At 41.2% G+C, this 25559-nt stretch overlaps 1 protein-coding gene across 4 annotated transcripts in view; it reads right to left on the bottom strand.

The window, feature by feature from the left end:
- Positions 1-6513: 6513 nt before the first annotated feature.
- Positions 6514-25559, bottom strand: part of YEATS2 (YEATS domain containing 2) — a 100872-nt gene continuing 81826 nt past the window's right edge. For 3 of the 4 annotated variants that reach the window (XM_074189494.1, XM_074189492.1, XM_074189493.1), the window contains exons 23-30: positions 25159-25270; positions 21854-21927; positions 19660-19739; positions 19101-19302; positions 16159-16385; positions 15316-15390; positions 13747-13820; positions 6514-13201 (exon numbers count right to left, since the gene is read on the bottom strand). In XM_074189494.1, coding sequence (XP_074045595.1) covers positions 13093-13201; positions 13747-13820; positions 15316-15390; positions 16159-16385; positions 19101-19302; positions 19660-19739; positions 21854-21927; positions 25159-25270 — 953 coding nt within the window. In that variant the 3' untranslated portion in view covers positions 6514-13092. Of the gene's footprint in view, positions 13202-13746; positions 13821-15315; positions 15391-16158; positions 16386-19100; positions 19303-19659; positions 19740-21853; positions 21928-25158; positions 25271-25559 lie in introns of those variants that run through there. The other variant, XM_074189495.1, reaches the window with a different exon arrangement.

A 25559-nucleotide genomic window follows, 5' to 3' on the forward strand; every position in this document is an offset into this window, starting at 1 on the left:
TAAAGTCTTTTATCACTATTGCACTGTCTGTCCCTTGTAAGTCCTATGTTTCCATTATGGATTTGAATGATTAAGGCATTGGAATATAAAAGTTCATTATTGAAACACCCCCCCACACTATGGCTCCTTTTGACATAATGAAGTTTCCTTGTTTATTTCTATTAATTTTTCTAAATGTTTTTTTTTTTGCTTCATCAGCATGATTGCAACACCTTTTTTGGATTCACTTGTTGCAAAGTAAATTACTTTCAATCCCATTTTATTTTGTATATGTCTTTGTTTTTAAAATGTTTCTTGTAAGCCAGACTGTAGGATTTCGTTGCCTTATCCAATGTTACTTTTTATTTTATTGGCTTTAAAAATCTATTTACAATTAAAATTATTAGGTTGATATTTTCCTCTATATGTCTTGAACACTGGGGTGAAGGAAGACAGGACTTCCAAGTTTCCCCTCTTTTTTCTGCAGTAAATGTTACAGTACTCTGTTCCTTCAGTTAGTTTACCTTACTCTGTATTGAGTGGTTCTATTCCCACTGACTCCCCCTTATCTGTGATCCCCTTCTCTCGTTTGTTACCCATTTTCCATTGGAATTGTATGTACTAGTTCTCTTTTGCAGTTATCTGCTTTCCTTATCTCTTTTCTTCTGCTCAGTTTGCTATTGTTCATTTTTCAGTTGGATCTGACTCTTTCTGATTCCAATCAGGGTATTCTAGGATCCTCAAGGGTTTTACCATTTCCATCTCCAGCCCATTTCACAGACGAGGGACGAGGCAAGCAGGGTGAAGTGACTTGCTTGGGATCTTGGGGTTGTATCTGGGGCCAGATTATAACTCAGGAAGATAAATCCTCCTGACTCCAAGCCCAGCACCTCTATTCACTCTATTCACTGCAACACCTAGCTGCCCAGTCCTCTCCATCAAGTAATTTTCCCTTTCTCTTCTTCAATGAGTAGATTTATTTTGAATTTCATTTTTTGCATCCCTTTCCCCCCAAATTCCCTCTTCACTATCTATTGTCTCATTATTCTCTAATTCACAATTCTCTGATTATCTTTTCTCTCTTTTAATTCTCTGTATTCCTCATACAATCAAAACTTCCAAGGTATTCATTCAAAGGTCTCTCTAGGCAGTTTCTGACATTGCCTTTTTTGGGTTTTGTCCCATGTCTTTCCTTTTTATATTTGCCTCACTTCCAGAACAATGCTGATTATTGGTAAGAGTCAAAAAGGATGCTGCTCTATGGTGAAGTCTCTCCCCAACAACATCCTTTAGTATGTAGTCAGACACTGACCTATGTCTGGTTATCCTTTGCCCATATTTGCCTCAAAAAATCTATTTTCTCCCACCATAGGTTCATATCCTCTATGCTTCCCCAGGTACAGGTGCTTTCCTTACCTTCCAGAGTTCCACCTTCTGAGTAGTATGATTGGATTTTTCAAGTACCAAAACCCTGGACCACTCCCATTGCAAGGACCCTCGCTTCACAGAACATCTCTCTTTAGTCACAAGATAATTCAGTGGTTCCCCCTTCTACCACCAAAGCAAGGTCTCCTTTTCTTCCTCTCTTCAGTACCCCCTTCTCCTCCCCATCTCCTGCAGGCTCTTCTCTTATTGAGACCACAAGGGTCACCTTCCCCTCATTGCTAGTCCATGATTTGAAGTGGGAACATCACACATTGCTCTGTTCCCTGGCTCCTCTCCCCCTTTCATGTACACTCCCATGTAATAATGTATTTCTGAAGAAATAATAACACTATCAATTGACCTGTAAGGTGGGTGTCCTTTGGTCTTCCTTTTCTGTTATTTTCATCAAATTTCTGTCTTCACCCTTACTCCTTGTGTACATTTAGAAAGAAGTTTATTGGTCTCTGTTGTCACCCCAATACTATTGCTGTCTTTGGCTGCTTTTCTTCACTTCTCTTGCATTTCTCTTAATTGAGGTATTTGAGAAGCAAATGTTTTCTTTAGGTCCGATTTTCTTTCTAAAAATGTTTCTAAGAAGTCTGTTACTGAACATTCATTTTTTTCCATTTATGATCGAGCTCAGATTTGCAGGATAACTCTCCCTGAATGCATCTTGAGCTGCATTGGTCTTTAGAACCCATTGTTCCACTCCTTCCTATGTTTTCTGGTGACTCTGGAAGGGAACAATCTTGTCTTTCTCTTCCTTTGTATTTGAAGGTTTTCTCCTGATCACATGCAGAATGTATTCATTTAGAGATAAGTTGTTATAATTGAACACTTTGTGTCTTAAGGTATAGGCTTGGATTTTCCTCCCTTAAACTGGAGATTATATTTAAATTCTTTTGGTCATTTTTTTTTAAACTATGTTCAGTTCTGGGGAGTTGTCTTCTATTATTTCTTGCATTATGGATTTTTTTTTTTGTCCTGTCATTCTTCTAGAAGACTTTAGGCTGTCTCTCTGCTTCCTATTTTTATGATCAGGACATAATGCAGTTTCCTTGTTTATTTCTATTAATTTTTCTAAATGTTTGGGGTTAAGTGACTTGCCCAAGGTCACACTGCTAGGTCATCATTAAGTGTCAGAGGCCAAATTTGAACTTGGGTCCTCCTGACTCCAGGTCTGGTGCTTTTTCCACTGTGCCACCTAGCCACCCCACATATCTTCTTTTAATATAACTGTTTTTGCTTCTCTTTTTTGGGATGGTTCTTTTGTTTCACTTGGTGAGACTTGCCTTTGCATTTTTTTTCCTGTTCTGCCCATTATTTTTGCTATATGAAGCATAAATTCTGCTCTCAAATATCTCATTTTTCTCTTGAACTACTCAGAAACAGCTCCCTCTAGTTCCATGTTCTCAAACTTCACAGTTTGCTTTTCATTAAGTCTTGGAACATTTTCCTATTTCACAGCATCACAATATAAATAGATCCCTGAACTCTTACTGGACCTGGAGGTCATATTTCTTTCTGCTATTAAAGATTTTCTTGGTGACTTACCTGCTTAGGGTGGGCTTTCTTTTTTCTTAAGATCTTTGGTGATTTAGGTCTCCCCCATCTGCCACCCACCCCACCCTTTTATTAACTCATTTTCTGAGTCTCTGAATTTCTTGATCTTCTCTAATAGTGATTTTCTTGGGGGCGAAGTCTCCAAGTGTCTCAGAATACAAAGACAGACACAGACACAGACACAGACACCCTCACTCCCACCCCCTGCTCCATTCCCTGTTCTCTAGCTTGATTCTCCTAGTTCAGAGCTGCAGCCTTGGTGCTCTAGATTGATTTTTGTAGTTTGGGTTTCTGAGGTCCTAGGAAAAAGGTTCTATTCTTTTTTTTTCTTTTAGGTTTTTTAGAAGGTTCTATTTTAAACCCATGTACATGTCCTTCAGCTTCCCCTTTGCTCCTGGAAGCTCTCCTGCAGAGACCACTGATGGCAGAGAGGGAATGCTGTTTGCCGTGGCCCAGTTTGTTGTCTGGGCTGCTGCACAGACCCACTGGATCCCATGTCCTGTCAGACTTCCACAGCCTGGAGCTGAGATTTCCACCGACCTGAGAAGAGGCCTGGGGGTGGGATTGGGTTTTCTTGTGAGTCAGTGCAGACTTGATGCTAGTGCAGCATGTGGGATAAGTGCTGAGGGACATCAGTGTAGATGTCAAGAGTTTGTGGTTTTTTGAACTTTCTTTTGGATTCTGGGTGTAAATAAATCATATAAATGTTATGGATGAAGTTTATCATTGCTGCTTAATCTTGTTTTGGAGAGGTTTGAGATATCAAGAGCATCAGAGAAATAGGCAGAATCTTCCATCTTGTTTATCATATGACACGGAATCCTCTCAACACTTGTTGATGCCTCTCCTAAGACGTGGTGATTCTAGATCTAACAAAGTATTCTAGATATGACGAAACTGGGACAAAGTATAATTATTTTGTAACTACACACTCTACCTTTTTTTAGGTTTTTTTGCAAGGCAATGGGGTTAAGTGACTTCCCCAAGGCCACACAGCTAGGTCATTAGTAAGTGTATGAGGTTGGATTTGAACTCCCATCCTCCTGACTCCAGGGTCGGTGCTCTATCCACTGCGCCACCTAGCTGCCCCCACACTCTACCTTTCAATGAAGCATTTGAGGTTGCCCTGTATACTTTTGACTCAAACTGAGCTTTTAGTTCGATAAAATTCCCAAATCTTTTCCCCAGGAACAACTCTCTAGTCACATATGCTATCTTTGTTAGGGGGAAGCTTTTAAAACTCAAATGAACAACTTTACATTCATCCTTCCCAAATTACTTTTTATTTGATCTAATCTATCACTCTGGACTGCCAGAGTCTTTTTAGATACAAATTCTAATCCAATCGTAACCCTCCTGGATTTGTGCCAATTGCCATACCATCTATGCTTTCATCTAAGTCGATGATAAAAATATTATGAAGCACAGGCCAAGCAACCAGCTTTCTTCCCCAAGAGCATTTCACTGAAAAGCTTTCTCCAAGTTGAGCTCAAACCACTAATGTGAGTGGTATAATAGAGAACTGAGTCTGTAATCCGAGGACTTGGTTGGGTTCAAATCTTGCCTCCTGACATTTACCTCTGTGATCTGGGGCAAGTTAACAACCTTCCTGGGGCTCATCTTTCTCAAGAGGAAAATGAGAGGGTAGGATTGGTAGGCCCCTGAGGTCCTTACCAGGTCTAAATCTAGAATCCTACGCTTTGGATCCAACCATTCAACCATTTTCAAGTCTAGCTAACCATATATCTAGCTGGAGGTTATTAAACTAATCTAATGTAGTTTGTCATTTTCTATCTGATCCAGAAACAAAGCCTGAAAGTTTGCCAAATGTACTGCTGAAATTTAAATAGACACCATCTATTACATTCTTTGGGCTCACCTGCATAGTCACTTCATTAAATGATATTAGTTTAACAAAATCTGTTTATCTCCTGTTTCTAAGAATTTACAAATCATCCCCTTAAAATGATCTGCAAACTTAGCAAAAAAGGGAAACCAAGTTCACTCTTTCTCTTGGTCAAAACTGAGTGACATTTATTTTTCTCTAGTCCTGCTGCTTCCTTGCACTTTCTTCAAGATGTTTTAAAGACTGCCAATGGCTCAGCAATTACACTTGCCAAATGTAGCTCAAATGGGCTACATTTCACTGAGGGCATCAAGGTTCCATTTTCTCATTTCCATTTAAGTTTCTACTCTGCTCGCCATTTTTGTTCTGTATTTCTCAGGTCAAAGATCATACTCCTTGGAAGAGACCTGAGAATTTGAAGAGGTGAGTGCTTTGGCTTTCTCACCAACATCTTCATCACCATCTCAAGCAGCAAACCTATCCCTTCCCTTGATCTCTTTTTGACTTTTCCATATCAGTTGTTTTTTCAATGAGATATTTCACATTTTCTTCTAATTTTCCATCTTTTTGGTTTTGAAGTATTGATTCCTGATTTCTGGTAAATTCATTGATCTCCCTGAATTCTATTCTTTATCTGAAGGATTTGTTCTCCTCAGAGTTTTCTTATCTCTTTTTCCATCTGGCCAATTTTGCTTTTTAAAGCATTCTTCTCCTCAATAACTTTTTGAACTGTTTTATCCATTTGACCTAAGCTGATTTTTAGCATGCTATTTTCTTCAGCATTTTTTTGGATTTCCTTTACTAAGCTGCTGACTTCATTTTCATGTTTCTCCTGCATCTCTCTCCTTTCTTTTCCCAGTTTTTCTTCCAACTCCCTCATTTGATTTTCAAAGTCTTTTTTGAGCTCTGTCATAGCCTGAGCCCAATTTCTGTTTTTCTTGGAGTCTTTAGATGCAGGAGCTTGTGCTTCCTCATCTTCAGACTGAGTATTTTGGTCCTTCTTGGGCTTATTTGCAAAATTTTTCTCAATGGTCTTCCTCTTGTTTCTTTGCTTGTTCATTTTCCCAGCCTAAGCCTGTTTTTAGGGGGTGCTTCCTGAGCTTTTGGGACACTCCCACAAGGGTCTCAGTGTGTGAGGCTCTGTCCTCCCTCCTGGTCTGTGAATGACCATAAGCTCCCCCCTCTACCAAGGGGTTGATGTGGGGGGGGGGCTGCTGTTCTATGGGGGGGCCTAGACTGTGGTCAGGATCTGAATGTGGTCAGAGCCCCAGAGTCCTGTTTCAGGGGCAAGAGGACAGAGCTAGGCAGTCTCTCTTCACTCCCCTCCCTCAGCTCAATGGGCTCATGCTCTGGGGGTTCCTGCTTACTCCACCTGCTTTTGTTTCCTAGATCAGGGCTGGGGAAAGAAGATGCTGCTTGCTGTGTGCCCTGAGGGCTGGGCTCCACGTGCTCGCTCTGGCAGAGGTCCCCCGCTGTTCCCCCACTTTGTGCCTGGTGCTCCTCGGGGTGCAGCTCTGGAGACTTCCCCGTTGCTGTGAGCTGAGACCCCCAGTGCCCTGGGGCTGCCTCCGGGAGGCTGAGGTTCTTTGGCTCTGGCAGGCCACCCCTCTGGCAGGTCACCTCTCCAACCCTGGGGAGCAGAGCCTTTCTGCTCTTTTCCCGGTTACCTTGAGTAGGAGAACTGCCTCACTGGGTCCCTTTGTGGGTTATGTCTCTCAAAGTTTAGTTAGAGTCCTTAGCTGATGAATTTTATCAGAGAGCACCTAAGACTGGAACCCTTCTTGTCACCATCTTGGCTCCGCCTCTCTCTCTCTTTTAAAGCTAATTGGGGTTAAGTGATTTGCCCCCAGGTCATTCAGCTAAGTGTCTGAGGCTGAATTTGGACTCAGATCCTCCTGACTCCAGGGTTGGTACTCAATCCACTGTACCATCAGCCACCCCTTCATTTTCCCTTTCTCAATGGAATAATTTCATTCTTAAAATCTTATCCCCCTTGGGATATTTTCCAATTCAAAATATTAGACTATAAGACACTACTTTTTCTATCACTAAACACTTGGAAATCTGCCTAAATGATGCACAGCTTTGCCCTTTTGCTCTACCATGAAATATATGACAGTGGTCACTTGCTACCAAGACTTCAGTTGTCTCTTTTGGCAATGATTTTCTTGTTAGTCAGAAGCTCCAAATAAGCAGTTCTCCTAGCTGCTTCCTCCACATTTTTAATTTAAAGGATGATATTAAATCTGAAACAAGTCACAGATGTGTTATTTATTCCCCAAATTTCAAAAGAAAACTCCATCACTTCATTTTCTCTCAATGCTGATCTTTGGATACTAAGGACACTGGTTTCTTTTGAGGTACAAATCTTATTAAAAGATAGGACAGCAGACCACAGGAGACAAGAGGAGTCCAACAAACTAGATCTATAAACCTTTGCTTGACTTCCCAGGATGCTCAGGTTTCTGCCTTCAATCATTTCCTGTGTCATCTTTAATGCCTTCTCATCTACTCACGGCCCCTTCTCCACTCCTCAGAAATGTGATTTTTCTCATCATTGATCACAGAATTTGAGAGTAGGGACTTCAGCAGGCACCCAGTTCATTCATTATTCAAAGGAATCTCCACCATAACTACCTAAATGGTAAAGACCTCTAAAGGGGAAGAACCTATGGTCTATCGAGTCAGTCTATTCTATCTTTGAATACATTAAACCCTTTACTTGAAATCCATTTTAGGAAATGATCATTTTTTTGTCTTTTTCTCATCCTCTTTTGGCTTTTCATGAACGCCTAGAAAGAGTAGTCCATGTATTGCCTTCACTTGGTTTTTCATTGTCTCACTTCTTAAATGCTTCCATCCTACGACTCTATTGATCTAAAAGATCATCAATGAATTTTTAATTGATAAAATTGAATGATTACCTTTTCAATGCCCATCTTTGGCTTCTTCATAGCTTTTGACTCTACTAATCATCTCCTCCCATTAGTCATGCTCTTGTCCCTAAGCTTCTTCTCTTCCCTGACCTGTTATACCGTTTCCTTTGATAAATCATAATCCATTTCCCGACCCCAGACATAGGTATCTACCAACCTTTGAGTCCTCTTCTTGCCTTTCTCCTCTAATGATCTTTCCCAATACTATTTATTTACCTTAGTTTATCTTCACAATGCAAATGACTCCCAAACTCACATATTAACTTTCATCTCTCTTGAGCTCTGATCCCAAACTGACAATTGTCTGCTGGCACCTCCACATGAATATTCTACCGGCTTCTAAAACAAGACCAAAAATCAGAACTCATCATCTACTTCAAGCCTGACTCTTCTCCAAATTTTGCTATTTTATTGAGGATACTGTATATCTGGTCAATCACCCAGATTCCATTCCTGGAGCTGTTCTCACTTCTTCCTTTCCCACATGCCCCATAACCAATTGAGGGTCTAATTTTAGTGCTTCTCTCTCAGCATTTCATGTGTCTTTCTACTCACACTGTCATTCGTTTAGCTTTGTTACCCCTCATGTAGACTTCTGTAAAAACCTAACTGGCAGGGGCAGCTAGGTGGTACAGTGGATACAGCACTGGCCCTGGAGTCAGTCCAGCCTCAGACACTTAATAATTACCTAGCTGTGTGGCCTTGGGCAAGTCACTCAATCCCATTGCCTTACAAAAACAAAACAAAAAACAAAACCAAAAAAACCCTAATTGGCAGCTAGGTGGTCCACCTATAAAGCACGGGGCCTGAGTCAGACCTGAATTAAAACCTGGCCCATATACTATATGTATGTTTCTGGGCAAATCTTTTAACACCTGCCTCGGTTTCCTTGACAGTAAAATGTAAATAGTAACAACTACCTTCCAGAGTTGTGAGGATCAACTGTGATATTTGTAAAGCACTTGGCACATTGGCCGGTTTATGTAAGCACTAAATAAATGCTTGTTTTCCTTCCTTCTCTAGTTCAATGGCTTCCAAAATAACTTTCCTAAAGCACGTTGTCTGCCATTCTGGTTCAAAAACCATCAGGACCTCATTAAATTACTACTTCTAAGACATCAATACCTTGGTCTGGTATTTAAGTAGTCGAGTTTATAACTGACTTGTCTTTCTGGATTTTTTCATGTTGTTTCCTTTTGTGTACTCCAACAAAAACAGACAACCGTTTTTCAAAATCAAGAGATTTTTATTGATATGTTTTAAGACCACCTACACTTCTCTTGTCTTTTTTCCCTCCCAGCAAGCCATCCCATATAAGAATTTTAAAAGGAGGAAAAAAAGCTCTAGCAAATTCAATCAACAGTTTGAAAAGGTCTGATATTCTGCAATATTTCACACAAATAATCCAGCTAATATGTGAATTTCTAACTTTGCAAAGAAATGGGACATCCATCTTCCTCTCCTGTCTTCTTTATTAGTTGTTTAACCATGTGCAAATCACAAATCTCTAAGCCTCAGTTTCTCTAACTGTTAAATGGAGCTAATGATACAAGGTGTGAGGGGGAAAATTGTAAAACTCAAAATCTTTAAGAAAAAAAGGAAGAAAAAAAATAATACAAAGTGTGAGAATCAGTTAAGAATATATGTGAAGGGGCAGCTAGGTGGCGTAGTGGATACAGCACCGGGCCTGGAGTCAGGAGTACCTGGGTTCAAATCCGGTCTCAGACACTTAATAATGACCTAGCTGTGTGGCCTTGGGCAAGCCACTTAACCCTGTTTGCCTTGCAAAAACCTTAAAAAAAAAAAAAGAATATATGTGAAACTTGAAACTTGGGGCGGCTAGGTGGTGCAGTGGATAAAGCACGGCCCTGGAGTCAGGAGGACCTGAGTTCAAATATGACCTCAGACACTTAATAATGACCTCGCTGTGTGACCTTGGCAAGGTCACTGCCTTGCAAAAAAACCTAAAAAAAAAGAATATATGTGAAACTATGCAAACCTTAAGGCACCAAATTATGTTTGCTATTATTGGTACTCTCTTCCTATTCAAATGATCTTGAATTAGTTGTATACCTGTTATATCACAGAATTTCAGGGCCTCTGTCACCACCAAGTCCAAACCACACACAGACACACAAAAAATCCTTCTACAAAATATCTGAAAAACAAGGGGTCTACCAACCCTTGCTTAATGACTTCAAACGATGGGAGAGCCTGCCCACCTCCTGTCCACCAGGGAGAGGAAAGGAGTACAGCTTGTCTCATTTTGTTTTTAAATTTTTTTTAGCTTATTTCATTTTGATAGAAATTTTTCTTTCATCAAGTCCAAATCTGTTTGCTTGGAACTTCTTTTCACCGTTTCTCTACTATCCCTACACTTTGTCCGTCAATGGAAGTGGCCATTTCATTTTGGTCTTTGGAATTCCAGTCCCTAGCATAAGGCATAGCATGTTAAAGGCCCTCACTGTGGGCTGAAGATCTAGCTCTAGAATGATGATCCTACAGGCTCCTTTTCCACTTCCTGGTAACTACCATGTGTGTTTGTGTGTGTGTGTATAATTAGAATATATGGATTTAATGATTTTTATCTGTCATTATGTGATTTTTTATATATATGTATATTTGTAAGTACTCATCTCACACATTTGAACACAAGTTTATTTCAAGTATATACTAATAAGTCTTTCAGTCATAACTGTATTTTTTAAACCAAAGATCAGGACACAGCTGAGAGAGAATATTTCTTTTGCAAAGTTTTTCTGAAAACACAATCTCTGTTTAAAGGCAGAATTGTCTCGGAAAACACAGGACCTATGTATCCGAGTGGTTGGCACATCTACATTCAAATTCATATTGATAATATGGAATGTTTTATTCAGCTTAACCAAACCCTAAAAAAATAATGTCCCCAAACCCTGTGTCCTATGTTTATATGTTGTGGCTTCCCAAGCAGACCATGAGGACCCTCTCTTGGGAAGAGAAGAGGTCTGGCCAATCTCTGGAATCTCAATAAGGTCTCTGTGGAATGAATCTTTTCTCTTTGATTCCTCTGCTGAATTCTAACAATATGGAAAATTTGTAGAGGGGGAAAAAAAAACCCTTTTACTTTTATTAAAGCAAAATCCTTTCACCAGTTGAGATTTCTGGTGAGCAAAACTTCTCAAAAGTTAAAACTTTCAAGGGAAGACACTTTTCCCTCTGGCAAATTTATTTTGGCAGATTTTTTTAAACTGGGTCGTTATTTTTGGCATTAAAAAAAAGGTTGGAAAAGCTTGCTTCCGGCACATGTTTGTTTTTCTTCCTAGATCCTCCTGCAAAATGCCTCAAAGGCGGACTTTAGTGGTTCAGCCACTGGCATGATTCTCTTGCTAGGAACTTAAATAGAATTACATTAAAAAAAAAAACAACCCGGTTATTGTGATGGAAAATGGAAAACCACAAGAGTAAAGCTATTCACACCTGTCTGTCCCTTTAGAAAAGGCCAAAAGGATCGTACTTCACAACTACTAAAAGAAAATTTTATTGTTGCCATATATATTACACAGTTATGTTACACATTATCATACAAGTACACTGGGAAAATTTTAACACATAAGGAGATCTCTTAATCATTTAATATTTCCTTTGCTGAAAGGTTATTATATTCTCCCACTCACAGTGAAAGAACTGGTTTTCCCTTTGGGTCAGCCATGGACCAACTACATCCTTTCCCCCCAGATCTTGGATTTTAAAGATTCTAGAGAAAATTTCTTTTTGAAACCAAATATATGCCTGCTATTCTCAAATGCTTTTGAGGTTCATTAACTTGTTAAAATATTCTGAGTCTCTGCAAGTTAAATGGTTTGTATTTTGTGTTCTGAGTATGCCCTGCAAACAGCTTCCTCCTCTCTTCCAGACTGCTGGATTGCCGCCTGTTCCTGCAGGACTGTGAGGATCAAATGGGCCCATCATGTAATTCTTCTCCTGGGCTCACCTTCCCTGGACAGGGCTGCCTGGATCAGCCTCCGAGGCTAAGGGCTCTGGGTACTTTCCTCCAGGCCTCAGCTGACCAGTTCCTGTTGCTGGTTGTTGGGCACCTCTCCGCTCAGCATCACAGATGCACTGGGGGATGAGACCCCATGAAGCAGAAGTCTTTCACGTGTCCTCGGCAGTGGGCCAAGCTGCTGCCAAACAAAAGCTCTTCCTTGTTTGCTTGTCTTCTTGGGCTTTGCTCTTTTCAACATCTGTGATCTGATGCCTCTGCTCACAGCTGAGCGACTTTCTTTGTCTTTCTCCAGTGGATAAACACACACAGAGATGTCTTTGTCTTCTTTTTTCTGGGAAGTGAGCTCCCCAACAGATTTGTCTGAACAGTCTGAGAGCCCCCAGATCAAAGACTCCTGGGGTCAGAAGGGGACTGTCCTGTCTATTTTGGTCTCCCATCCAATGAAGGAATCCTTTCCCTTTGACCTTCACTGGGAGTTTATTCTAAAAATAAATAACCTTTAAAAGCAAGCCCAGTAACAGCCACAGCACACTGTAGATGGATGTTTATAAATGAGGTGCACATGGCAAAGGAGAGCACCCAGGCTGCATGCAAGGGAGCTGGCTGGTCAACTTTACACGTGACGACCCAAAGCTGCTTCAGTCGCTTCTTCAGGTCCCAGATTTTTGGCTGCTGCTAATTCCTAACCAAGTAAGTGCATGACTGGAATGTTACAATTTCTTACTGCCCAGTAAGCTATCTTACTCCATGCTCTGGAATCTTCGACAGAATATTCTTCCACTCCAGAAGGAAAGAAGTCTCCCCAGCCAGCTCATTCTTTGGGGAGCCAGCCCTATTTCTCTCCAGGAGGGGTCCATGATTTCCTACAGATCTGATTGCTACAGCCAGTCACATTCAGCTCAACATCCAAACGACCACTTAGGGAGGTCCTGGCCTAGCAGCTGCCTCTCCATCGCAGGACAGGTCAATACTGCCACTGTCACCTCCACCATGGTTGTCCACCTGCCACTTCCAGGACAATTCTTCTCTCAAGACAACCCTAGAGACCACTGGTGGTGCTGAGGGTGCAACCAGACCTAGTGAATGGTCTTCCCCAGAAATGTTCCCACAGAGGGTAAGGTGAAAATAAATCAAGGCTATCCTAGATAACCAGATACACTTTCACCCATCCCAGCTCTGGGTCTCCCTTACTCTTGAGTTTTCACTTCTACTGATTAAATTCAAATGGGAAGAATTTGTTGATCCGCTCCCTATTTCACATAATGACTGCTGAAGAGCATGGACCCGGGCAGTCAAGTTGAGGTAAGATGCTTGGCTGAGTCTTCACACCATCCTACTTCTCTGGGAGCATCTTTAGTTTATTGCTCCTTGCTTAATACTCCCATATGTTTGTTAGTGAGAAAATCAAGAAATGGAATATTGCAGATGGCCTGGTGAATATTCATCACTGTGATTTCTCTGGGAGTCCTGTACCAAATGAATGAAAGGATGTTATGAGGAATAACTGACCCAAGTAACTCATGAACTGAAATCAATGAATTCCTCAATGGAGGCAGTCCTGGAAGGCTTGTGTCCTCCATATAAAGGGGCTACAAAGACAAAGCAGCTGGTGCTACTAGGATCCTGAGCAGGACAGGGCCTTCTCCATGCAGAGCTGTCCTACACAGTCACTGGAGGAGGAAAGAGCTCTTGAAGCTGCCCATTTGGGAGCAAGAGGCTCTTGGCCTGTGTTAGTCCTCAATGACTGAGGGCTAGGGGACAAAATACTCTTGTCCCTTCTGAAAGAGGGGTAGGAAGAGGGACTGGATCCCAAGTGGCCATTTCTCCAATCACATATGGGGGGGGAAAGCACTGCCTGAAGCTGCGTATGTCCCATCACCTCATATGGCCACTAAGAACTGAAACCCCTCATACCAGTGGGCAGGGCTGTTCTAGTCCAGTGAACTCTAAGGTCCTATTCAGCTGCTCTGATTTCCATAACTGACACCATTGACAGAGATGACAAGTCTCACCTGCTGTGAGAAGCTGTCTGGTACCCAACAGCCAAAGCCTGCCTCAGGATGTCACTCACTAGCTGCTCAGTCGCCTGGAACAAAAGACTCAGTTATTTGTCATCCTGACTGCCGCTTGGGGGAATGCAGGGCCCCCCGCTACAGCCCCTCCTCCAAAAAGCTGCCAAAGGTCTGAATTTTGGCTCAACAAAAATGAAGTAATTTCAGGATTCTTGAAAATGATGAAACAGAATGATTTTTTTTTTGGCAAATTAGCATTTTTCTTGGAAAAAAATCTATGTAAAATGAGTGGAACAAAATGTTTCTCTTCTAAGAGAAGAACAGTGACTGGGTAAGAAGCAAGAAAACCTGAGATTCTCCTATGAATTAAGGCATCTAGAATGCTTGGCCTATCAAGCAAGGTGTCCAAGGCTCTGCATAGACTGTCATTAGAAGGGAGGCCAATGGTTAAGACTCAGGTGTGCAAAGACTAGTTGTTGCAAATGATGACAGCTTCTGGAAAAGGACGGAGAGATTCTCTATCTGGGAGGTACAGCCATCTGGCAGCTGAACTTTGATTTCTTGAGGGGCCAGAAGAAGGGGGGGGGTTATAGGGAAAGCCCATTAAGAAACTACAATAAGAACTCATGACACAGGACTGTCCATAGAAAAGGGAAAAAAGGGGGAAGCCCATGCAAGGGTGTCTATACCAAGGTATGTCAGAAAATCTGAGTCCATGAGGAAGAGGGATGTTTCAGGAAAAAGAGACTGCTGAGGAAATGCAGTGGATTCCCAGTTTGAACAGCTGGGAGTCTGCTCACCAACCAAGGTGAGACTCCAAGGCCAGGCCCAAGCTTCTGGATAATCTTTTGCTTATGGTTTGATCATCAGAACAAGAACTAGCATTCACAGGAGCACTTTACAGTGATTATTTCATCTTATCTTTATAACCACCTTGAGCAAGACGGGGTTGTTCATGTCAGACAGAGACCCACAGAAAGGCATTCTTGATCCAGGGTCAGGTCAGCCTGTGTATCATTTCTCTCCTCATCCCAGTGTCTTTTTGTTTTTCTCTTACTGTGACAGCTGGTATGAACTCTCTCTGACTGCTGAGAAATCTGTGATAAGCTTTAAGTCCCAATAGTCCCAATCTTAGTTTCATGACAATGTCTTTTCTATTTCCTTTACAGTCTCCAGGTAAATGCTAATAAAGGAAACAACGAAATTCCTAGTCAGGGCCTCTTAAAGAATATTTTAAATGGAACTTGATAGAGATTTTTAAAAATAAAACATTATTAGGTATTAGCATCACTCAACTTTTGAGGTGCCCCAATATTTGTTAATCTATGATTTACTTTTATCTAAAAAACCCTAGCAATGCAAATGTTATACTTTCAACAAGATGGGACTTCCTCTCATAGACACCCTCCTCCCTGCCATGTACACCTGGAGGAAACTGAGAAAGACTAGAAAATCCAGAACCAGAGAGTGAGAGCATAGTGCTCCACCTTGCCCTGCCCCCAGGGAGCTTCATCATTGCCTCCTACATTGGACCAGAATGCTTCTTTCAGGGCCATCTGACCACCTTACCTTTAGAATCATGTCTTCAACAACAGATGCATATGTGTTCTTGTGAAGTTCCACAGGTTGGAGGGTGATTCCAATCTGAGGAGAGAGGGAAGGAAGAAATCTCATCCATTCCATGTCAACAACGTTCTCATTCCAAAAGAAACCTGAGTGGAGGGAATCCTTTAAGATACTTCACTTAAATCAATGGGAAAATTAATGCAGAAAAACATTTGGATTTTCCCATTTCCCTAGTTTAATCTAGGACCAGGTGAAGTCAGGCCACCTCCCTGGGATCTAGCCTCTGCTCATCTCACTCAGACCTGAGTCTTCTGCTCACTTCCTAGTTCTCAGTTCTCATCCCTGGGCTGGCCATGGACCTGTCTTTCCTCTTTTGGAATGGAAACTCCTTGGGAGCAGGAACAGTTCCACTCCAGCACAGAACCAGGCACACCAAGAGCTTACTAACGGTTCTCTCCTTGTCCAAGGTCAGTTTTGTATCCTTCTTGGAAGGAACATGCCTTATGTCAGAGAGAGGCTTCTGGAACCCCTGCAATTCAAACCAGTGGCACCTCAATGGCCACAAGGAGGGAGTAAATTCCGACCCTTGTCTTTGACCTTGGTGCTTCCCCGCCCCTTTCAGAAATTTGTTCCGGATGGAGGGGCCCCTATCAGCACAAGGAGGAGATGCTCAGGAGCTGCTTTTCACCACCAGGACATAAAGGTAACATGTACAGCCTAGAAGAAGACTGTACAAGCAGCAGACAATCTACTGAAATGCCCTCATGCCCTCTGATCCAGGTAATAGGGAGCATCTCCTCCTCCAATGCCAGGGAGGGAAGGCACTTTCTTCATTCTTTCTTCTACCTTTTGTGCTGTATCACTGACAAACTCAGACGCAGGCATCGTTTCCAAATAGAACTTCACTCCCGTTTGCTTCTCTTCCTTTTCCTTCTTGATGTTTGTTTTTAGGGGCTCAGTGACATTGAGAATGTCCACCTCCTCATCATTCTCTGGCTCTCTTTTCTGACACTGCTGTAGGTCTTCCAGTTTTCGGCAGAGATCATCAGCGGTGGTAAAGGATGATGGACACTCTAAATGAGAAGTCAGGAGTCTTAAAAATGGAGCAATAACATAAAAGTTTCTTTGATATATTCATCCCCAATCCTCTAAGAGCTGAGAAAATGGGGCAAGAGTCAAGGAAATTTAGGAAGCATGATCTAAGGCCAGTTGAGCTAGAAGATCTCTCTGGTTCCTTCTAGCTTTCAGTTAATGCTATGAATGCTAAATCTCCTCTATGAACTACAAGGCTACCATCTTTGCTCAATTGTGTTCTATACAATTCTGAACTGGGTAGCCAACAATGGGGTCAAAAAGTTCATATGCCATTTGTTTTCATAGGTTGACTTATAGAAAGTCTTAAAATCAACAGACTAGGAAAGGTACATGGAGATCTAATTCTTTAGTCCAATCCTCTCATTATATAGAGAAGAAAATTAAGATCAGATAGATAGAATGACTTATCCAAAGTTCTGTCTTCTGGCAGCCAGCTCAGAGAGGTTTTTCCATTGGACAAGGCAAAAATCAATCAATAGATTTAGTTTTTACTCTGTGTTAGACACTGTGCAGGCTGTAAAGAAGTATGAGATAGGGTCCCTAACTTTAATAAGCTTATAATCATTATGAGAGGATGACTGATACATGTTAAAAAAAAGATAAAGCAGGACATGACAGGGAGCAAGTGGCAAAAGCAATGATAAATGGCAGCGACAGCGAATGGCATAGAATCTGAAAGGAGGGAAAGGATTTTATGGACTCAAGAGATTCAAAAAGGCTTTGGAGAAAAGGCAGGGATAAAACCACACCTGGAGGCAAAGGCAGAAAGAAAGGGGAAAGAGAAGAAACAGTAAGAAAAAGACACAACAAAGGAAAAGATAGAATGTTTGGGAGCATTTTTGTAGGGAAGCAAGAGATCCAGGCCAAATAGAGGACAGACAGGTGGTGGTGGGCTCTGAAGGCCAGTCCAGACTCATTGTTGCAGTCCATGGTCCGACACTGATGCCTTCTGAGTAGGGAAAATGATGAAAGTGACACTTGAGCAAAATCACTTGATGGTGACATGCAAGATGAACCAAATGGAGGCAAGAGACAAGTCATGGGTTTGGAATCCAGGAATGCATAATCTTTGATGGCTATGACAATGAGAACAAAGGATAGGGGACATAGGAAAGACACTTTCTTGGTTAGGAACTGGTTACTGGACATGAAAATGGAGGGAAAAAGAAGAGTCGAGGATGACTAGGAAAGAAAGGAATCAAGCAAAGCGTTAGTTTGGGAGTTGAGTTTGACAATGAGTGAGGATGCTACAGCTGAATGAAAATGATAAGAAGGCAATGGGAATTGTGGGAATAGAAGCTCTCCTCTCACTCCACCTCTAGTCATTTTCTCTGTATCCAGTCTAGGTTGCTGGTCTCTGGTGTGTCCTTCCTCACACATCTTCCTCAGTTGTCCTCCTACCCACTACAATGTCAATGTCAACTTTTCAAGGGCAAGGGCTGACTGATGTCCCCAGTGCTAAGTTAGTACAGTGCTAGCACATCGTAGGGGTTTACTATATGTTCTATTAAGCTACTCTGTAGAAGTTCATAGTTGACCACATAGCTCCGATAGAATCAAAATGAGATGGAGACCACAGAGAATGAAATGACAGAAATCCACATTTCCATACATATAGAAATAGTATGTGACGATAGACTGCTTGTAAGGACAATATAGGTCTACTTTGAGTCCAATAGTCTTGGCTACAATAATTCACTCACAAAGATCATATATTAAGGCACAGAAGTATATTTAGATAGGTCATGCTATACTATCTTCATTTCCTTTTTCTGAAAGGGTAATTAGACTTTAAAGTTGTACAAAGTACACCAGTTTTCAGACAAAGTCTCCCCACACTATCACTGTGAAGGAGCTAGAGATAAGGGTTAGATGCTAGTAGGGTTAGCTGAATGTGCAATTAACTGGATGACTGGCTTACAAATGTACTCATGAATTGTTGAATGTCATCCTAGTTAAGGTCTTTAAATAGAATGCCCCAGGGACCTGTGCTTGGCTCTGAACTGTTCGACATTTTCATCAGTGACCTGGATGAAAGAACTGAATCCAAGGAAGGTCCTAGAATGATGGATCAGATGAAATTTAAGCAAGATATAAAATTCCATAACTAGGTTAAAATCAGTTTCTGTGAAAATCAGACTGCACCTGACATCCAAGTTAAAAAAGTAAATATTTATTCATCTTGAGGATGGAGAGTTACAAGAGAAGAAATAAGCCAAAGGAAGAAGGAAATATTGCTGTTGCAGTCCTCTGCTTTGGTCAAGTCCAAAGAGAACACAATGTTCACTTCTGGGACCATCTATAGGCAAAGATAAGCTTGGAGGCAGTCCAGAAGAAAGTAGTAAGGATAGTAAGAGAAGTAGAGACCATGCTACAAAGATCAGTCAAAGGGATGGTCAGCTTGGAAGAGAAGATTTAGAGAGAACTGTGTAACCTCTTTAAGTACTAGAATGGCAATCACATGGGAGAATGAACACTGCTCTGCTAGGCTCCAAAGGGCAGAGTTCAGAAATATGGGTGAAAGATGCAGAGAGGAAGCTGCAACACAGGTTGGTTTGATATCCAGGAAGACTTCTCAACAATTAAAGCTGTCCAAAATGGAGGCAAATGCCCTGGAAAGCGAGCACTCCCTCAAGAATCCCTCACTCCTTCTGGGATGGAAGCGACACAGCCTTCCTTCGCTAGCTTCTTACCTGGCTCACTGTCTATCTGCGTCAGTACATCCTCAATGGAATCACCATCATTTCTCAAGCTCTCTGGGTCTGGTGGAGTGTAACCATGGCAACGACACCAATGGACAATGTGCTTGGTTTTGAGGGGCGTCACATTGTGAAACCTGGGATTCTTCTCCAGTATTTCTTGTAAGACTTTTCTCATTGTCATTGCTCGTTGCCACTAGGGGAAAAAAGATGGAATTTATATTCTCTAATTCATAAACAACAGAAGACATGAAATTTCTAAAATGGCAACTATATTTCTGCCATTTTGGGATGGGGAAATTAGATTCCCTAATTCCATGTTAGAGAGTGAACATCTAAAAGGCCTTTCCAATTGTGATTCTTTTTGAATAAGGGAAAAATAAAATTTCATAAAGCACTCTAACCAAGGTATGGTGTCAAGAACATCATTCTTAGCTCCAAAGAGGCAAGGTTTAGGCCAGCAGGTTGGCAACCAGAGTTTGAAGGAGTTGCTACCTTTTCCTCTGCAAATGGTTTTGAGTTACACCCTGGTGATAGATAAAGACAGGATTACCTCTGCTGCCCTCCGTTTCCCAATGTTCCAACTATAATACTGCTCCACAGAACTTGCAGAGAAACAATTGGCATCTTCACCTAGAAAGCATACCGCCAGCAAAGTCTGAATTAAGTTTTGGTTAAGATTCAAGGCACGTTATTGATATTACTGTCATTGGGAATGGATGTGCTTGGAAAACAGCACATAGCAAAAATGAGCTAAGTGCAAAGAATTTAGAGTGGACACCATTTGTAGTTTAAAATCATATGTTAGTAATAATACATAGGCTTAATAATAAAAAATATTAAAGAAAAAAGTAGGCTGCATAGACCTGAGAAGTGTAATTTTATGTGTAAAATGCATTTGAAGACAGAAGTGCTCTTGCCATTGTTTAAGTTTAGAATTCAAAAATTGAGGGAAACAATAATGAAGCGCCTGATAGTCAAGAAAAAAATGCAGAGAAGAGAACAGAAGTGTTCAAAGCGGGCCGCAGAAAGGCAGGACAGTTCTGAAACTAACATGGAGATTTTATCATGTTTTAAAAAATAAGCTGGAGAAGAGAGTCATTGTTCATGAACATTCTTTTTCTGTTCATCATCTATGGAAACTTCCTTGTGTGTTGGTGCTTTTTTATTTCCCAATAACAACAACATTAAAATTTTAAAGAAAAAAAAAAAGAATGAAGTCAAATGTGAGATGTTGGGATCCAGATCCCGAGTCCTTGGGAACCACTTTCTTCAATGTCCCAATGAGCAGCTTGGCCTGGGAAGCATGTGGCTGCTAAGATGAGGCAGTGGAGGAGGCAGGTGCTGCCAATCCCCCTATCGAACTCACTTCTCTTTAGTTGAGGAAAGAAATTTCTTCAAATAAAGGGATTTGAACAAGCAAAGACAAAGAGTCTGAATACAAGTGACCTCTGTGCTTGGACCTGGAGGGGTCTACAGAGTGATCTGAGAATGCCAGGCCCAGAATTCAGGTTCAAGGTCTTACTTCAATAAGAGTCCTTCCAGATGTGGGGGAAAAAAAGAGAACAAGAGCTGATATCTGAGCAGAATGGAGGTGTCGGTGTGTGCCTTTGACCAGAGACCCAGAGAGTGACACACCTTCGTGAAAGAAGGGGGCAGTCACCCCTGCTCCCCAGTTTCCTTTCCAGCTCTGCCCACCACGCTCCAGACCTGTTGCCAGATTCATCTATATCATACATTGCTCTGATCATCCCTCTTATCAATGGTTTGTCATTCCCCACTGACTGAAGCTCAAACACCTCAACCAGCTTCTAAACCCTACCACAAGCTAGCCCTTACTTGTCTTTTAAGCATTCTATTGCATCCTGTCACATCCCTGCCCTGCCACCAAACTGGACTGTCCCCAAACATACAGCCCATTCTCTTACCTTTCTTCAATTGTGATGTTCTCCCATCCATCTCTCCTTCAACACCCATCTCTAAAGTCACCTCTCTAGAAGCCTAAACTCTCCTTCATCCAACATCAGGATACTTAGCCACGTGATCATGTGTCTGCCACACTCTAAATGGCACTTTATTGATCTCTGTCCTTGGCCCTAATATCACATGTTCATCTCTGTAAGCTTCCAGAATCAAGTCTGGCTGGGTGAGACTATGGGTTACATAAGTGTTGGCTGAATGAATGATCTGGACCTAGCCCATTCCTGCTGCTGACCAGAGGAGCTCTTAGGGTTGCCTGCCTCACCATTTAGGCCAAATAATTTTAAGGATTTGTCTCATTTGGGACTAACACCAGGGATCACAAAGATAGGATTCTGCTTTTACAAGTAACCAACAAAATGAACACTAAAATCAAACATTTCACATTTTTCCAAAAAATGAGCCCAAATCCCTTAATGCCATGTTTTTCTTTTGCTTCTAGTCTTCTCCTGATGACCTTTAGGGTCAAGGATTAGACAACAGGGAGAAAACAATACTAGTGCTAAATTTCAAAACCAGACTGCAACAATAAATGCTGATGCAAGTTCCCAGATCAGTGACAAAGGAAATGATAAAAACCGGCTAGCTACACAAGAAACCATTCATTCTAAACACTTTTATCTAAACACCCCTTTTATCAGACTAAATTAAAAAAAAAAAGGCAAAATAAAACACCAGGACTGTTCATTTAAATTACATTAGTTGTGCTTAATACAGAATCCAAAGGGAAAAACCCCAACTTATTTTTTCCAGTATCATTTACTTACCCTTTTTAGTGATTAATGGGATCTTCTTTACTATTGCTGTTAAAAGTTGTTGGCTATTTTCTAAATGTTCTATGCTATAAGGGATTAAGAAAAAAAAACAACCAATAAATCCTACTTAAAGTCTCATGTCTATAAGACTTCCCCACCCCCTCAGTAAATTATAGAAACAAGGGATAAACAGCTTTGTCAGATCCTTTACCAAAAGGGAAGTAATATTCTTGGGGTTGCTGTACTTTGTCAAGTGGCTGGGACCCAAGAAATAGCAATGACTTGATCATCCTTAAAATTTTACCTCCAGGCAAAAGTTGGTATAGACTAGTTGCTATTAAAATAGAAGGGTTCCATCCCCTCAGGAATGTTGGGTGCACAAATCAGACAAGAAGGAATGCCCATTATCCTGGGGTGGTTGGGTTTCTAAACTAATGCCTTCCAATTACGTGGTGCTCAGTGTTTTACAAAGCACCTTACACATGTGGCCCCCCTGAATTCTCACTATACCCGGGGAAGGTGGATAGACACGAAGTAAGGTCAGAATCAATACAGGTGGAAACAAATACTTGGGTGGTAGTTTCACATCTGGGAAGGAGAAATATTTAACAGACTGTGACACCCAAGTAGAGGCCTCAGGATGACCCCAGGACACTTGACTTCAGATATTCTCTGCTCTGACTCTCTGGCACCCATTCTACAGAAAAGGAAGCTGAGGCTCAGGGATGTTCCACAGTTCCTAACTAGGATTTAAGGAGGTAACAAAACAGCAGGATTAAGTCCTAGAGTTACTTATTAGGCACCTGAGTGGAAGCCCAAATGCTTTTAGAGCTCTGTCAATGATAGTCTTTCCCCCTCAACATCTCATTCCAATAACAATGGTTCTGGGTTAGGCTGTTCCCCCACAAGTCCTGTTTAATATTTCATGTTCCACAGACCAATGTTCAGGACATGACTGCTTCTTACAGTGGAAAACATTTTTAGGATATAAACTCATCTTTTGTAGGCTCACTGACAGCACCTGAGGGATAATTCCAATAGGAGATAGGATGGCAGAGAAGACTGATACCAGCCTCATTCTATTCCTACATGATTTGGTTTGTTTTTTTTTAGAGGGAGGATTCAATTTTATTTTTTCAATTACACTCAAAGACAGTTTTCAACATTCATCTTTGTGAGATTTTGAGTTCCATATTTTTCAGCCTCCTTCCCCCCTCCCCATGACAGTGAATAGGTTCTACATGAACAATCATATTTAACATATCTCCATACTGGTCATGTTGTAAAAGAATCCGAATTTAAAGGGAGGAAAAATCATGAGAAAAAGAAAAAAATGCCATAAAACAAGTTATAAAATAGTAGGCTTTGCTCTGTATTCAGTCAGACTCCTTAATTTTTTCTCTGGATGAGGATGGTATTTTCCATGACAAGTCTTTCAGAATTGTACTTGATCATTTGCTGAGAGGAGCTAAGTCCTTCACTGCTGATTATCTCATAATGTTGCTGTCAGTGTGTACAATATGATTTCCTGGTTCTGCTCACTTCAGTTAGCATCAATTCATTTAAGTCTTCCCAGGCTATTCTGAAGTCTGCCCACTCATGATTTCTTCTAGAACAATAGCACTCTCATAACATTCCTGTACCATAGCTTGTTCAGCCATTCCCCAATGGATGGCCATGCTCTCAATTTCCTGTTCTTTGCCCCTATAGAAAGGGCTGCTATGATTATTCTGGTATATCTCCCACATGATTCTGACTCTTCCACTAAAAGTCTCTATACTTTGAAGACATTTTTTCTTGGAAAAAGTCATTCAGAGTTTATGAGTCCTTGGCATAGGCAAGTGTATGTAAAAGATCATTCTTGGGGCAGCTAGGTGGTGCAGTGAATAGAGCACTGGCCCTGGAGACAGGAAGACCTGAGTTCAAATCCAGCCTCAGAAGCTTAATAATTACTAGCTGTGTGACCTTGGGCAAGTCAGTTAATACCATTGCCTTAAATAAATAAAATTCTTAGTGTAAATGGAGAGAAAATCTCCTCAAAAACAACTTAAAAGGGCAAAATTACAGCAAATAAGACTGGCCCCAACAACTATTTATCAAGTACTTAGTTTGTGTCTGGCACAGTCCTGAGTGCTAAGAATAACAAAGGAAAAAAAAAACCCATCCCAGCCTTTGAGAAGCTCATATTCTTTTCCTTTGAAAAGGTGGAAGATTCTACTACTGAAAAAGACTGGCCATAACATGAATATTTCATGTACTGATCGATTTCACAGAATTTTTTTTCCTTCAAAAAAATTATATATTTTTTGGTAATATGAGATGGCATGCTGGGAGGAAGAGGGCAAGGAATACAGGTGTGAGAAAAATAACACATGACATTTATGTAAAAACTAAAATGTATATAACCAAGAAACTCCATTCTTAATAAATTATTATTTGACTATGTTAGGTCTGAATAATTATGAGCAACTGTTCTGTCTGTGATAAAAAGACTGTACAGTTGTGGGTTAAAATTTTAAGCATACTTTGGAGTCTGTACTTGCAATATTGGTTAGTTTGGGGTGGTTACTGGAAATATCTGGTCACCCGATCATGTCTAAGTGTTCAGGAGGTGGTTATTTTTTGCAGCCCAATATCATATGTTGCAAAGAGCTGCTATGCATTATATTCCTGTTAAAAAAGGAATCACTAGCTATGCCACACAACGGCCAAGACAATGCTGAAAGACATGATGAAAAATACTATCTGTGCCCACAGAAAAAACTGATAGTATCTGAATATAGATTGAAGCATATTTCTTTATTTTTTGAGGGTTTTTAGCGGGGAGGGTCCTATGTTTTCTTTCACAACATGAATATTATGGAAATGCTTTGCATAATTCCCCAGGTATAACTTGTACTGAATTACTTCCCTTCCCAATGAGGAGTGTTGGGGAAGAAGGAAGAGGGAGAACTGTAATTCAAAGTTTTAAAAACAAATGTTAATAACTGTACATGTAACTGGTGAAAATAAAATTCTAAATAAAAGAAAAGTCAATCTATAAATTCAGCAGGTTCGTTCACAGGAATGAATCTTAACCAAAAGATGAATGAATGAGAAGGGGCAGACCCCAACAGCCAGGAGCTCGGGGGTTCCAGGCCTGGCTAACCATAGGACTTGAGCTAGTCTCCTCATCTGTAAAATGGAGTCAGTGGCCTTCCCCCAGTATGTCTGAAGGGCTGTTGGCTCGGGGGGAAGTGCTTTTACAAAGATGTCACTGCCATGCCCAGAGCAGGCCTTTCCAAAAAACCCCCAAAAGAAAGAAGAGAAAGCATTACTTGATTGCATAGTTCCCCAGTTCGGGGCTCTCTTCTGTCTTCACTTCTGTCTGTACTTCCTGGGAGACCAAAGGGGGAGCATTTGCTGCTGGTGTTTCTGGCTCCGTCTTCACTGCAAAAGGGACCAACACCAGTCAGGGAGAAGTGGCTGAGGACCATATGCAGCACCATCTCAGGCAAAAACACTTGGGGGGACTTCAGGGACAAGCTGCCCCCCAGTCTGGGCAAGCACCTTCCACCACCACGCCAGCCATCCAGCAGAGAACCATCAGGCAGGAAGACAGCTGAGAGAATTCCCAACCAATCATCCCCACAATAACCTCCCGGGAGAAATGAAAGGGACTGAAGCCAGTCCCTACACAAACTTAAGGATCAATTATCTTCTTCTTCAACTACTGTCC

This window comes from Macrotis lagotis, chromosome 5, assembly GCF_037893015.1.
Source record: "Macrotis lagotis isolate mMagLag1 chromosome 5, bilby.v1.9.chrom.fasta, whole genome shotgun sequence".
Taxonomy (NCBI): Eukaryota; Metazoa; Chordata; class Mammalia; order Peramelemorphia; family Peramelidae; genus Macrotis; species Macrotis lagotis.